Source organism: Lichenostomus cassidix, chromosome 15 (assembly GCF_008360975.1).
Source record: "Lichenostomus cassidix isolate B80296 chromosome 15, HeHo_3.0, whole genome shotgun sequence".
Classification (NCBI taxonomy): Eukaryota; Metazoa; Chordata; class Aves; order Passeriformes; family Meliphagidae; genus Lichenostomus; species Lichenostomus cassidix.
This window is the reverse complement of record NC_139496.1, coordinates 763,209-776,887: the sequence shown is the minus strand read 5'-3', so window position 1 is coordinate 776,887 and position 13,679 is coordinate 763,209. Positions and strand designations below refer to the sequence as shown.

Below are 13,679 nucleotides of genomic sequence, written 5' to 3'. Positions count from 1 at the left end.
GCAGAGAATCAAACCTGACTCAATCCATCACAACTTCAAAAGAGTTGCAGTTCAGACAATACAATTCACACTGAAAGTGTGAAATACCTCTAACATAAAGTAGAGATATTGGTGAGAGCATGGGAATATAACATGGGGGTTTGAAAGGTGCAACAATAATTAAGAGTATTCAGAATTATTTGTTGCACTGTCCTCTGTTCAGTAGCTGACAGTTTTGTGAAAAAATGAAGCTATAAAATAAAATATAAATTTCCATGTCAGAGGTTCGTCCAGATTTTGGGAAAACCACGTTAAATTGCAGCCATTTAGCCTTGTGCAGTAGAATTTAGGAGAACAGCACTATCTGTTTATATGAAAGATGTTTAGAATTGGAAATCAACATTTAGAAATAGGAGAACATTATGAAGTTTCTTGTGCTTCCAAGCAAAGACTCAAAGACTGGCAAGGGACAGAGTTTGGATCCATTTTGGATTTTGCATCCAAAATGCAAAACAGAGCCTTGTTTTCCCTGTAAAAATCTCCCCAAATTTCTCAGAACTGAGGCTCTCAGGACAGGAGGGAGATGTTATTTTGAAACACAAAATACATTGAGACTTGCCAGAGCTTGTCAGCCCAACTCCTCAGTGCCCATAAAAACTGCCATGTGTTCATGTAGGACTGTTCTCATCAATATGCAGGAAAATTAATTCCAACATGTTCTGAGTTCTGCGACTTTTGGAACTCTCTGCTGTGGATGTTGACAAATGCACAATGTATGGATTAACACAGATAATGCACTGTACATTATATTTATTAATTCTGTGCTCAATTTTATAGCCATTTTTTGTTCTCTTCCAGGCCCTTTGTTTTCCCTGCTTTCACTGCTTCACACAAAGACCTGCATGTGGCTGTGAGGAAATTAATTGCTCCAACAATTAACAGCAAAATGCATCTCAGAGGAAACACTTCATCATCGATCCCTTTCCAGGTACAGGATTTGCCACTTAAGAATAGATTAATTGGATTGGAAATTATTCCAGCTAATTATTTTCTCTCTCGTTTTGAGACTAAACGGAAGAGTCTAATAAACAGAAAATTAAGAAGTTCCACTCTTAATTGTAATACTTTTAACAGCCAAGGGATGAACACACCTTGCCAATGCTGCTAGAAACAAACCTGTAGCTGAAACAGGACTTACAGAAATATCCCAAACAGATGTCCTGGAATTGGTTTGACAGTTGGTTTACAAAATCCACATAAGAAATAAAGGAAAGTAGCACAATCTCACTTTCAGCAGTAAGCATTGCTGTTCTACTCCATGCTGAAGTTCACAAAACTAGGATTTGAAAAGCTTCCAGTAAACAAAGATTTCTGGAAAAGATATTATCTTGTCAACATGGAAGGTATTTTTCAAGTATTTCAGCTGAAGCTGAGAAGAAGACAGGCAGGCATTCCTGCAAAATGCCAGGGAGAATTCATCTCAGGAAAGGCTGGTGATACTCATCATCCATTCAGCTAATTGCACATTTCAGTATCAGCTTAGGGAACCCCTGATAATAAAAATAATGTTAGCACATCTCAGAAGTGCAGTGATCCCTCAGCTCCCTGCCAGTGCATTCCCAGCACAGAGACATCCAGCCATGGGATCTGGGCTGGGTTTGTCCATCCTGAGCCCAGTTTGTCCATCCTGAGCCCAGTTTGTCCATCCTGAGCCCAGTTTGTCCATCCTGAGCCCAGTTTGTCCATCCTGAGCCCAGTTTGTCCATCCTGAGCCCAGTTTGTCCATCCTGAGCCCAGTTTGTCCATCCTGATCCCAGTTTGTCCATCCTGAGCCCAGTTTGTCCATCCTGGTCCCAGTTTGTCCATCCTGAGCCCAGTTTGTCCATCCTGAGCCCAGTTTGTCCATCCTGATCCCAGTTTGTCCATCCTGATCCCAGGTCAGAGGTGGGTTTGCCCCAAGCCAGGAGGTGACATTCCCATGGATTGTCACTTCTCATCGTGCCCAGCCCAGGCCAGCCTCACAGCAAAGGCAGAACAGCTGGCAGAGTCTCAGATTTCCATACAAAATCATGTTTATCCCTCTGACACCAAGAACTCTCAGGATTCCTGAGTACCAAAAGGGATCACAGCCTGTCATGACTCCTGTGTTTCCCACAGAATCCTGCCACAAGCCACTCTGCCCTCCTGGCTCCCTTGTCTGCCACAGCTGCTGAATCCCCAGCCTGAATCCCAACTCCCACACCCTCTAAAATGTACTTTTGCCCAAATTCTTATGTAACATTTCTCCTGTGTGTTCCTCTGCTCAGGTTTGGTGTCAAACCATCGTACAGAACACGATTCAGAATTTCCACAGCGAGGATGGATTTCAAGCAGAGCTCACAGCTCCAGCAGAGAGGCAAATGCAGAATATTGCACATGACATCAGCTCTAGAGACACTCCAGATTTATACTCCAGACTACACCTTGGGCTGGCAAACATTTGCTGAAGCTGGAGTGAGTTGGCAGAGGTGGAAGCACTGCAGATTCCCGTCAGGGGGAGGAATGAATCACATCACACACTCCTTTAGGGAACCCAAAATATCCAGGGAACACACAGACAGCTCAGATTCCTACCCCAATCCCAGTTTTTACTCACATGCATGTCCATGTCAGAATTAATTACACCCACAAGGACAAGGCATCCTATCACCCCAACACCCCATTTCTTTTATTGGCTTGGAAGTCAATAGAAATTAAAAAATATCTCTAAGCCATGCTCCCAGTTCCAGAGAACTGGCACTGATACATCTCTACAACAAGAGCTGAAGCCATAAAATAATGCAGATGTCCTATCAGCCTAGTATTTGCAGCTGGAATTTATTTAGGGTTGGTTTTACCATTTATAAATGGTGTTCCAGACTGTGTTACACAATCCCACTAACCTTCTGGTCCATGCTTTGTGGGATGTTGATTTAGATGTGACAGATTTAATGGGTTTTTTCATCCAAAACATGGGAATTCCCATGTCTCAAGAGCAACAGGAATATTTTTAGCCTCAGCTCATAATTTAAGTCATCCACTCACTTTTCCAATTCTCTCAGTAATTAGTATTACTTCTTACAAGATTTCCTCCAAGGGTAAAAAAAATCAACAGCACCATCAGAGATATTTTCACAAGACACACTTTTGCATTTAATGTTAGATTTTTAATAGACAGGAGATTACTCACTTGTTTTGTAATAGAGAGCAAACTGGTTTTGTCCCACTGGAATTCCTATTTTGAGTCTCTGGGTCACTAAAGGTTTCAGAACTGAAATTCTAAGTACCACAAACACAGAGCAAGCATAATGATGATGAAACCTGAAGGATCTTAAGGGAAATCATTCCTTCTCAAGTTTCAAATTACATTTATTCCACTGGAGAACACCAGGGTGAGAACACAGACACTAAATATGAATGAGGTTATCCAGACCATTGGAAATGTCCTTTAGCTGCTCCAGAGGAACAGGAATAGCTTTGCTCCCTAAGGAGAACCCAAAATCCAGCTGAGATTAAAAGGAATCATCTCTGCAATGACAGCTGAAATTCCATCTGGTATCTCCTTCATACAAATGTCAGAGATAAAGAGGAATTTCCCTCCAAGATGTCCAAGGCTTTCTCCATGGGTTTGAAGTACTTTCTGCAATTTTTGGTTTTAAAGGAGTCTCAAACAAACAGGTGAAAAAGTTGGCTAATAATGCCTTTATCTGATAATTGGGTAATATTTCATCTCTTTCCTTTTGATTTGATTCAAGATGATAACCATAAATATTTGTTCTACAGTATCAGCACTGAGTAGAATGATTTCAAGAAAGATTCTGCACTCCTTGCTAAATAAAATAATTTTCTTTCTAAAAAAACTGAAAAAGTGGGTCAGTGTGTAAAATAACAATGCACTGAGGCTTGGTTGATACAAATTTATTTTGCCTCAACATCTCAAGGGGTTCTCTCTCTCTCAGGGCACTTCTAAGCTTTGAAATGAGAAAGAAGTTTGTGACTAATTGCTTTCAAACAGAGCAATGTAAACATGACTTCTGAGACGTTCACTGCTTTCACATCATCACAACACACCAACTCCTGAGCCTGGAGGTTCCAAATAACACTGGAAGGAAACTGAAAAACCCAAACTGTGCTCAGTAGGAAACTAAAAAAACTCTAAAAGTACCCAGGATAAATATATTTACAGCTGATCATTACCCACATGTCTCAGAAGTATAAATGGAGTTAAACTCTGCTATTTCAGAATTAAATTAACATGTTATATCTGCTCAACAATAGATATCTTAACAAATTACATCAGCATCAACAGTGCTGAGGGAATAGACAGTTTTTTAGGACTGAATAATTATTCTCAGAAAGCAATTTCAAAACCACAGAAAAGGTATCACCTTTCTCCCTTCCCTCAATAATAAAACTGGGATGAAAAAACGACCAGAAGTATTTTTTGCTGAGAATTCACATCAACAAGTAATGTTATTGCCACCAAAACCCCCAAACACAGAGCCCAGCCCAGCCCTTCACCACTGTGCAGCTCTGTGAATATCACTCTTGAATATATTCCATTCTGAAAGTCTGATTTCTGCACACTTTCTGGCTCTTATTTCATCATGACAAACTGAATTTCACGTGATTCCCACAGGAGGTGATGTGACAAAACACACAGGAATTCCTTTTGCTACATCATGAATTCTTTTCTCTAACAGAGCAGAAATTTTCCTTCCCAAGCAATAATCCATTTCTAGGTGACAAAGTCACATGAGCATATGAGAGCAAGAAAAAAAATTAATGGTGATCTAAGACATTAAACTATTCTGAAGCGTTTTGATGAACACCAGCAGGAGACAGAGGGTGATTATTGTGGCCATTAGGAGTTATTTATGTTAAATTTGCTGCTCTTCAGGAGGGTTTCAGGAGCACAGCACTCTCCAGAGTCTATCCAATGGACTGGCAGATGCAACAAGTGAGAGGATGAGGAAATAACTCACTGCTTTCACCACGTGAAAAATAAACATTAAAGAACTGCATTTGAAATTCAGGAGAACAGGGCACTAAGGACAATGGCAAAAATGCAACAGAAAATTAAATATTGCCTAGGAAAATCAAAGGCAATGTTGCCATACGTTTCCCTGTCCCCTGTTATTAATATCAAGTTAATTTCTTCAATTATTCTATTTTATTCAGTTAAGAAAAATAAAATCAGCCATCTTCCCAAGGCTGTAGGTAAAGGATGGCTCATATCAGGATGCATCTCCCTGAGTCCATCAGTGCCTGAAGTGTTTCCCAAGTCACATTTCTGACACGTTTCTGTTTAACTCCCATCACACCATTTCCTCTTTCCCTGTTTGCTCTCCTCCCTGACAAGACAGGGCTGGAAGATCAATGCTGACAGGGAAGGACAGAAGTGCTGTCCAGATGCTACAAGCACCAAACCCATCTCACCATCTCCTGGGTCAGAATTTGGAGAGTTAATGAAATTATTACTGCCTGAGAATGAAATCAGAAGAACTGGGGAGAACTTTCTAATCACTTCACCACTAATGTGGAACACTGTCGTAAGCAAAGCACGAGAACTTCAAATCATATTTGACAGATGGGCTTAATTAGTTATTCTCAGACAGAATCATAATATTTGCTGTTAATATTCATGCAAAACCACCCTGCTGGCTGTGATAATATTGATATGTTAATCCTGTTAGGATAAGCTCAGGGTGCCAGAACCTCTCCAAACACGGTGATGGATGTATTTCCAGCCCTGATAAGGAGCTGCTCTGGCATTCTGCTGCAGTTTGTCACTTGCACAAGTGCCTCCCTAATCCGTGAAATTACACTTGTCACACTGGGTTAGCTTTATTAACACTATTTTCTGATCCATGTAAAACAATCAGCAACACAAAGGTACTGAATCTGCAGCTCATTAACATTGCCACCTTTGCAGCCATGTGATCAGACCAGGGATCTTTTTAGGGGAAATTAAAGAATGTGCAAACAGAGTTTGTAGAAGTGCTAAAGGAACTATGGAGAGAGAAAATTTGGTTAAGGGACATCACTGTTGAACTGTTAGCCATGGTGCCTATTTGGTGCCATCAAACATGTCTAGATAAGGATAAAATTATCTCACAAAAACTGCAGAACAAACTCTCTTTCCCCATATAAGGTTTGATCCTACTTTTTAAAATGCACAGCTAAACAGATGCGACTGAATTCAACGAGGAAAACAAAATCCTGGATAATAATGCATTGCAAATATTTTGCACTCGTTTACAAAGAGTGAGGCTGAAGTTCTCCAAAGTGAGAAAATGACAAAATCTCAGCTCAGATGGAACAAATCAAACCAGGAGTTACAGGAGAGTTACACACATCCCTGATATCCCCATGGGATTTTCCTTCCAGTCCAATCTAACATGGGAATGAGTTCCTATTGCTTTTAACAAACACCAGGCAGTGTTTGAGCACTCAGAATCCACAACCACTGCATGAGAGATGACATCATAATTCATTTTTTGTGTACCAGGGGTCACTTTAAAGGCTTGCCACTGGCTGATGAATAGTGAAGGGAAGTTGCCAAGATTCAATTCCCCCACGAGGCTGCTTTGGATTTGCCTGCTGAGGAAGAGAAATCAGGCAATGCACTCCATGGGCCCAATGAGATCAAGTGGGATGGAAAACTCCTCCTTGAAATAATCTTTGATTTCGATCCAATGCCCTTTGCAGTCAGTGAAAATATTCATTCTTTCTTCCAACAGCTTAGAAAGGGGATTTTCAAGAATCTGTCTGGCAGACAGAAGTTCCCACCTTGGCATTTATGTAAGCTTATATATAGAAATACACACAAAATATAAATACACACACATTTCTTCTTTGACCAGCAATATTCAGTCAGATAGGAGACAACAAATACTTTAAATGAGACAAATTCAGGATACTATAGCAAAGGAATTGAGTAGAATCTGAGTTATTGTGAGGAGAAAGTGACTCCTGCCATGATCACCAAGGGAAGTTCTTCCCTTCCTCTTTTTTTCCATACTTGCAGACTACAAGGAGATGAAGCTTCCTAATTATTAGGTTCAGAGGGTGTTTACTTCAAAATTATAAACCACATAATAAATCCCCAAAACCCTACTGGATTCTGTAACATTTCAGAAGTGAATCACACATGTGACATGGAAAGGTTTCTAACTGCAATGCCAACCACGAAGCAAACACAGTAATAACAATAATAATAATAAATATACACTTGACTTGCAGTTCCAGAAGCAATGAACAAGCACCGGCAAATTACAGAAAAATGTATTCACTAAACCAGAACTGTGATTAAAAAAGGAACATCCACCTGCCAGAGGAAGGCAATTTAACACAGGTCAATGTTGCAGAATGGGAGTGGAAAATAGAAAATCTATTTCCTTCTTCAGATTAAAAAAACCATATAAATCTCACCAACATCAACAACAAGAAGTCACAAATGACCAAAACAAAAACAAGAAAAAACCCCAAACATAGGAAAAGGACTCAACCCAGCATGAAAAGCCCAAGAAAAATTTCTAAACCAAACCAAAAATCCTCACTGCAAACAGCCCTACAGTGACCCCCTGCTATATTGTCTGGCACCAAATAATTTGAAAAAAATTAAGCTAGCCACACTCAGATTCTAAGACACAAAACAAGTTCTTCTAAATGATTTGTGAAAACAGTATTTCCTGTCAGTTTTTACTTCCTTTGAGTACCAGAACCGAGCACCATTTGTGTGGTGGAGTGAGAAATGCAGTACAAAACAAAGATGAAAAAATTGCAAAAGCATTTCCTCATGCTCTACAGGAAAATGTATTAAAATCCCAGCAAAATGTTGAATATGAAACCCACTGATAATGCATTAAAATCAGGATGCTGCCATGACCTACCTGTTGTCAGAGGCTGCAGCTCTCCTCTGGCACTCGATGGCTGCTGGGGAGTGTTGCCCAGAGTGATCCATGCTCTCCCTGATGTCCCACAGGTATGGGCTGCTGGCTCTCACCCTGAAAACGTTCACACCTTTCTGCACCTTTGCCCTGGGAGAACAAGAAGAAATTTCACCAGTGAGATAGGAAATGTCAGCTCCAGCTGTTCCTCCCTTCTCCAGGATTGTGGCTAGCACAGGTTTTTCCCATGAGAAATTTTCTTGTGTTTTATAAATAAAGATAAAGTTTGGATGTTTTTGGAACAGTGTCCCAGAACTTGGACAGTGCAGGCCTGGCCAATCAGGCCTGGGGGAAGGCTTCTGACTGACCAATCTGGGTGACTTTTGAGAACTCTATATATGTGATGAAATCAAAACAATAAAGGTCATTCCTTCTTGCCACTGAGAACTGGTGCCTTCATTACTCTGCTAGCTGCTCAACAGCGACACAGGATGTTCCCATTGCTGCCCCACAGGAAATGCCACCACTCAGCAGGACAAGGACAGGAGATGGGAGAGTTGATTAATATTTTGAAGAAATGTATTGAGATAGAAATGTGATTGAGCTAAAGGTAATGACAGCTGGGGTCACAGCTAACTGCAGGGAGGTGTGCTCTGGAGCAAACTCCTCTCTCTGCTCTGCATCTCCCACTCTGGGCATGGTCAGCTCCCTCTGGCTGGAAGTTATGGCATTGGAGAAGAAAGTTCCATTTGGGTGAAAAATAAGTGAGTTGGTGCAGGAGTGAAGAGCCATTGCTAGACCTCATTACAGCCAAAATCTGCCTTTCTTCTCTCCCATCCTTGGGTTACTCAAAGATGACATTCCTTATCTTTGCTATGATTTTCACCTTATTCAGTCCACAACATTTTCTTTTAATACTGTTGGGTTTAAGTGTTCTGTCAGCTCTGAACTTAAAAATATTTAATAACAATCTGATTTTTCTTCTTCTGTGGAGCTCTGCTTCCATGTGAGGTTAAAAACAGGAAAAGCCACATGGCAAAGTGGAGTGGCTCCAGCTGACAGGTACTCTCTGGTTTTCACATGCCTGCACAACACTTCTGGGCTGGCATGCTAAAAGAATAACCAGAATAAGAACTGGAAGTTATTAACCACAAGTGGAGAAGAGGAACTTTATATGGAGATGGATACACTTCCAAATATCTGTTTCAATTCCTCTTAGCAGGTGTTAAATTCCTGAATTCTCTCTCTAACTAAATCTGTACCTTTAGGCACTACTGAATTACCCCACAGGTATAAATACAATGTTGGCCAAGTTACTGAATTAGAGTCCCTGGTGTTGTTAACTTGGGTTCCTGACTGTGTTTGCAAGAAGTTCATTGTGGTCAAGGCTCTATATGAGGCGTCAGGAAATCACAGTTTAATTATATTTGTTTCAAATCTCATACCCAAAATCCCTGCAGTGCTATGGCAAGTTCTCAATTCTGGGCAAAAACCCCAAAAAGGTGTGGGAGTTTTTTGTCCCAACAGCTGCTGCCATGCAGAGATGCTAACAGCAGTGAAACAACACTGTCAGCTCTGCCTCTGCATGAAATTACTCAGGAAATCTTTGAAGGACAAGATCCACACAGATGTTTGCAGAATGAAAAGCCAAACGATTCCTTCAGCTGTCTTCAACAAAAAGGATTATATCCCATTTATTCCACCACTAACTCAATAGCAGTGGCTGCAATTTCCTCAGCACACCTGGAACAATAAATACATGAAGGCTGCCAATTCTTGTGCAAGTTCCTCTATGCTAATTTCAGAAAATGAATTTCAAGCAGGTGCTGCTAGACCCCAGACATCCCCTGGGATGAGAGATCAGTGGTCAGAGAAGAGTGGGAATTAAACTGCTGAGGTCTCAGAGAGGCAGGAAAAGCCCCAGGGTGTGGATGAACCATTTCTCAGCAGGTCCTTAGCTGTTCCCAGGATTGGCACCTCTCCTGCCTCCCTGCTCACCTCGAGAAGGAAAACTGCTGGTGGAGCTCAGAGCAGTGACAGAACATGATCCCTGCTCCACAGGGGGACTGGGGTGGCTCAGGGCTGGTGATGGTGGCTGTGATGAACAAACCCAGCCCAGCCTGGAGCTCTGCAGGGCAGCTGAGGTGTCCCTGTGGGATTACTGGGGTGACTGGGGTGACTGGGATTGGGATGCACTGGAGAATCCACAGTGTGGATGGAGCTGAGCTGATTACAATGACCATACAACAGCTCTGCTTTTATACATTTTGTTCACAAAACTGCCATGGAACCAAGAGAAAAGCAGCCTGAGAGCATAGCAGAGCCTACCCTGCTCAGTAAATGATAATTTCAGATACACACTGAAAACTGAAGGAAGTTCTCACTTGGGTCTTGAAAGGCTTTAAAAACCAGACTAAAAGAAGTGCAAAAGCACAGAGACATAACTGATGCCATCCTCTTGTTTTCTGTCTGGATTCCTGTAAATGCCAGGCTGAGGAGGGAAACCAGAAAAATGGACACAAAACCAGCAGGACAAGCTGAGTTTGTTTATCCCTGACATGCACTTTATCCAATGGCAAACTGCCATCCTGTACTGACTTCTAATGCTTCAAAACAATGCAGATCCTTGGGGAAAATGCAGTTTATAGATCAGGATTTCTCAGAACAGATAAGGTCTAATTAAGGCATCTATGGAAAGCTCCAATCCCCTGATTGTACTGAAAACAGTACCACAAGTTGGTTGTTTTCTACAGAATTAGACAGGAACCCCTTTTGAGGAATCAGATTAATTTACTTCTATAATTAGCACAGAAGCTTCAATTCCTCGATCCCAGGAAATGTTTTTCCTTCCAGCACACCTCAGTGCTGTGTTTTCCACTGCTGGGCAACTGCAGATTTGATTCACCCCATTTCCAACAGCAGCAGCACTTTGCAATTACCAGAGAATAACCTGGCTGCAAACAGGGTTAACAACACCTGAAGGTGTGTTTTTGGTCAACAGATAAACCTGCAGACACCTGAGCTGAAAGCACTGTGATGCTGGAGAGCTCAGTGACTTCCCTGCAAATCTCTTTATTAAATTGCCAGGCTGTCACAGGGCACTGTGTCTGACCCTCTGCTGCTCCCCAGCCAGCCTCTGACTTCAGCCACAGCTCAGCTCAGATTTCCCAACTGCAGAGCACAAAACACCTGCATGGAAAGCTTTTCCATGGATTTGCTCACAGTTAACAGTCTAAGTACAAATATTGTAGATCTGCTCAAAAGGCAGAGGTAGCATGTAAAAAAAATTCAGCAAGAGAAGCTCTTGGGTGCTTTGTGCCCATCAGGGCACTGGGAGAGTCTGTTTGGTAGGGAGGAGTAAAGAAAGCCAGGAACATTTCAGTCGTGGCTGCTTTGGGGTTGTTTCTGCTCTGACCAGCAGCCTGTCCAGCTGAACACCTTGCTGGCTGTTAGTCACCTCTGGAGCACTGCTGCCATCAGTCACACAGGCTCCTGAGCAGCTCAGCCCTTGCACCAGATCAATCACGGCAAACAAAGCCCTTGGGAGTCGCCAGGGCCTGCAAACTCGTCAGTGCTGGCAGGGGACAAATCGAGGGAAGGCAGGAGCAAGGGAAAAACCACAGAAGGAACTCCCAGAATCAATACATCACACAGCTGAAATCAAGGAAATACATCAGCTCAGTGCATAAAGCTAGCGATTCCCAATTCCATCCCATGACCCACTGAACACTGTGTTTACTCTGGTGACAGAGGAGGCTGTGGCTGCAATTAAAATGCAGGCACTGTCCTGTCTCATTTATCACAGTGTCTGCTGCAGCATCTCCCAGTCCCTGCAGTTTACAGCCAGTTAGCACTCAGCTCAGCCCGTGGCATTACTGCAATGGCTGTGAAATTGTTATTTAAGTGTTGGGTAAAGTGGAACAGCTGGCTGGTGAGAATAGCAGCGTTCCACTGCTGCTGAGAGCCCTGCCATGGCACCAGGGTGTGCTGGGGAGGCACGAGGGACAGATCAGAGCTTTGGCCTTGGCACTGGGAGAGATCAGAGCTGAGGATGTGCAGGGAACAGACAGTGCTGCCCCTGCATCTCACTGCATCTCACTGCCACAGGGTCCTGCTGGGCACACAGGTATGGCACAGAAATATGGCACAGAAATATTGAACACAAGTATAAAATCACAAATATCCCAGCACACACTTATCAAACACAAATATCACATCACACACAAATATCACACCATGCACATATCACACACAAATATCCCAGCACACACAAATATCCCATTACACACACACATCACACACAAATATCCCATCACACACCCATATCACTCACAAATATCCCATCCCACATCCATCCCCATTCCAGCCCAGCGTGAATGAACAGGCAATCCAACCCTAAACAGCTCTACATAAAGATGCTTTAGCCCTGTGACACTGAAGTGCATTTTTTATTACTTAAAGTGCTCAGGGCAAAGATCTGTGGGAACCTTCATGGTCCTTCTGAGCAATCGAGCTCCTTTCAACATCAAAGGGAGGAGAAGAAAAGGGAGGTTGTTAACACCCTGCTACCGTGGTTGTCATCCTGTCACCAGCGGTGCCTAGAGGTGGCAGATGAATTGTGTGCAGAGGGTGCAGCTCTGAGAGCTCCCAGGCACCTCACAGCCACCACTGTGGCCTCTGGATTTGCCTTGGCACTGTCTGTCCCCAAAGCACTGCAGAAATAACCAGAAGGGGCTTCTATTTCTGTTTATCTCCAGTGTTTTTTGCTGCCCAGAGCCTGACCTTAACCCAGCCATGGAGAGCCCAGGGCAGTGCAGGATGGCAGCTTCCCTTCCTCAGCCAACTCCACCTCCTTGGGACAGCAGGGACAGCAGGGACAGCAGCAGGGCTGCGAGAGGCTTTTCCCCACCAGCCCATTCCAAGCCAAAGACAAGCAAAGATGAGCAGAAATGGATCTGACCACAGCTTCTCATGGCATGAAATAAAGAAATCAGGTGAGTTTTTACCCACTGGGGAGTCAAGTGCACTGATCTGAGTCAGCAGCAAACACTCCCTGCACCAAACCTGCAAACATTCCCAGTCCTACCCTGGGAATTCCCAGCACAGCTCACTGCCCAGAGCCCATGGTGCTGCCTGGGCCAGGGCTGCTCCTCACCAGGCTCTCTGCAGTGCCAGCACCTCTTGATCCAACAGCAAACCAGAGCTCTTGAAGGTGGAAACATCTTGTCTGAACTCCCTGGAGCATCACTGAGCTCAGAAGGGCTGAAGGGCAAACCCAGCCAGGAGCTGACAGACCTGCCAGGCTCAGGCTGGAAACCAGAATTAAATGTCATGCTGGCAATCAGGCAGTGTGGAGCCAGAGGCTCCCAGGGGATCTCAAATCAAGACAGCAGCTGTGGCCTGACTGAGCTGTGGGTTGTTCAGAGAATTCCCTGGGAGATGTCTGCTGCTGGCAGGTGCAGAATGATCCCTGGGAAGGCTGAGGTCATTCTGAGCACTCATCCTCTACAGCAGCTCAGGTCATTCTGGGGCTCAGATGAGGCTGTTTTGATAGCAGGACACCTCAGTCTGACATTCCCACCCTGATGTTTCACAGCCTCTCCCCTCCCAGAGGCCTCTGTGCTCAAGGAATTATATTCAAATGCACGAAAATTTCAGAAAACAATGGAAAACAGCAGCAAGTTTTCTGGCTTTACCTCAGGACAGATTATTTTTTTTCTTAATTTTGGAATGCCAGAATTGAAGACAACATAGGAAAGGCAGGTTTGTGAATGCCAGAAAAGCTGGGAT

At 43.2% G+C, this 13,679-nt stretch overlaps 1 protein-coding gene across 4 annotated transcripts in view; it reads right to left on the bottom strand.

Annotated features, from left to right (window-relative positions):
• The window catches only part of TMEM132D (transmembrane protein 132D), a 190,925-nt gene that overhangs the window by 107,897 nt on the left and 69,349 nt on the right, over window positions 1–13,679 (bottom strand). For 3 of the 4 annotated variants that reach the window (XM_085075363.1, XM_085075364.1, XM_085075366.1), the window contains exon 3: window positions 7,893–8,039. The exons of the other annotated variant lie outside the window; for it this stretch is intronic. In XM_085075363.1, coding sequence (XP_084931489.1) covers window positions 7,893–8,039 — 147 coding nt within the window. The remainder of the gene's footprint in view (window positions 1–7,892; window positions 8,040–13,679) is intronic. 4 annotated transcript variants of the gene reach the window in all.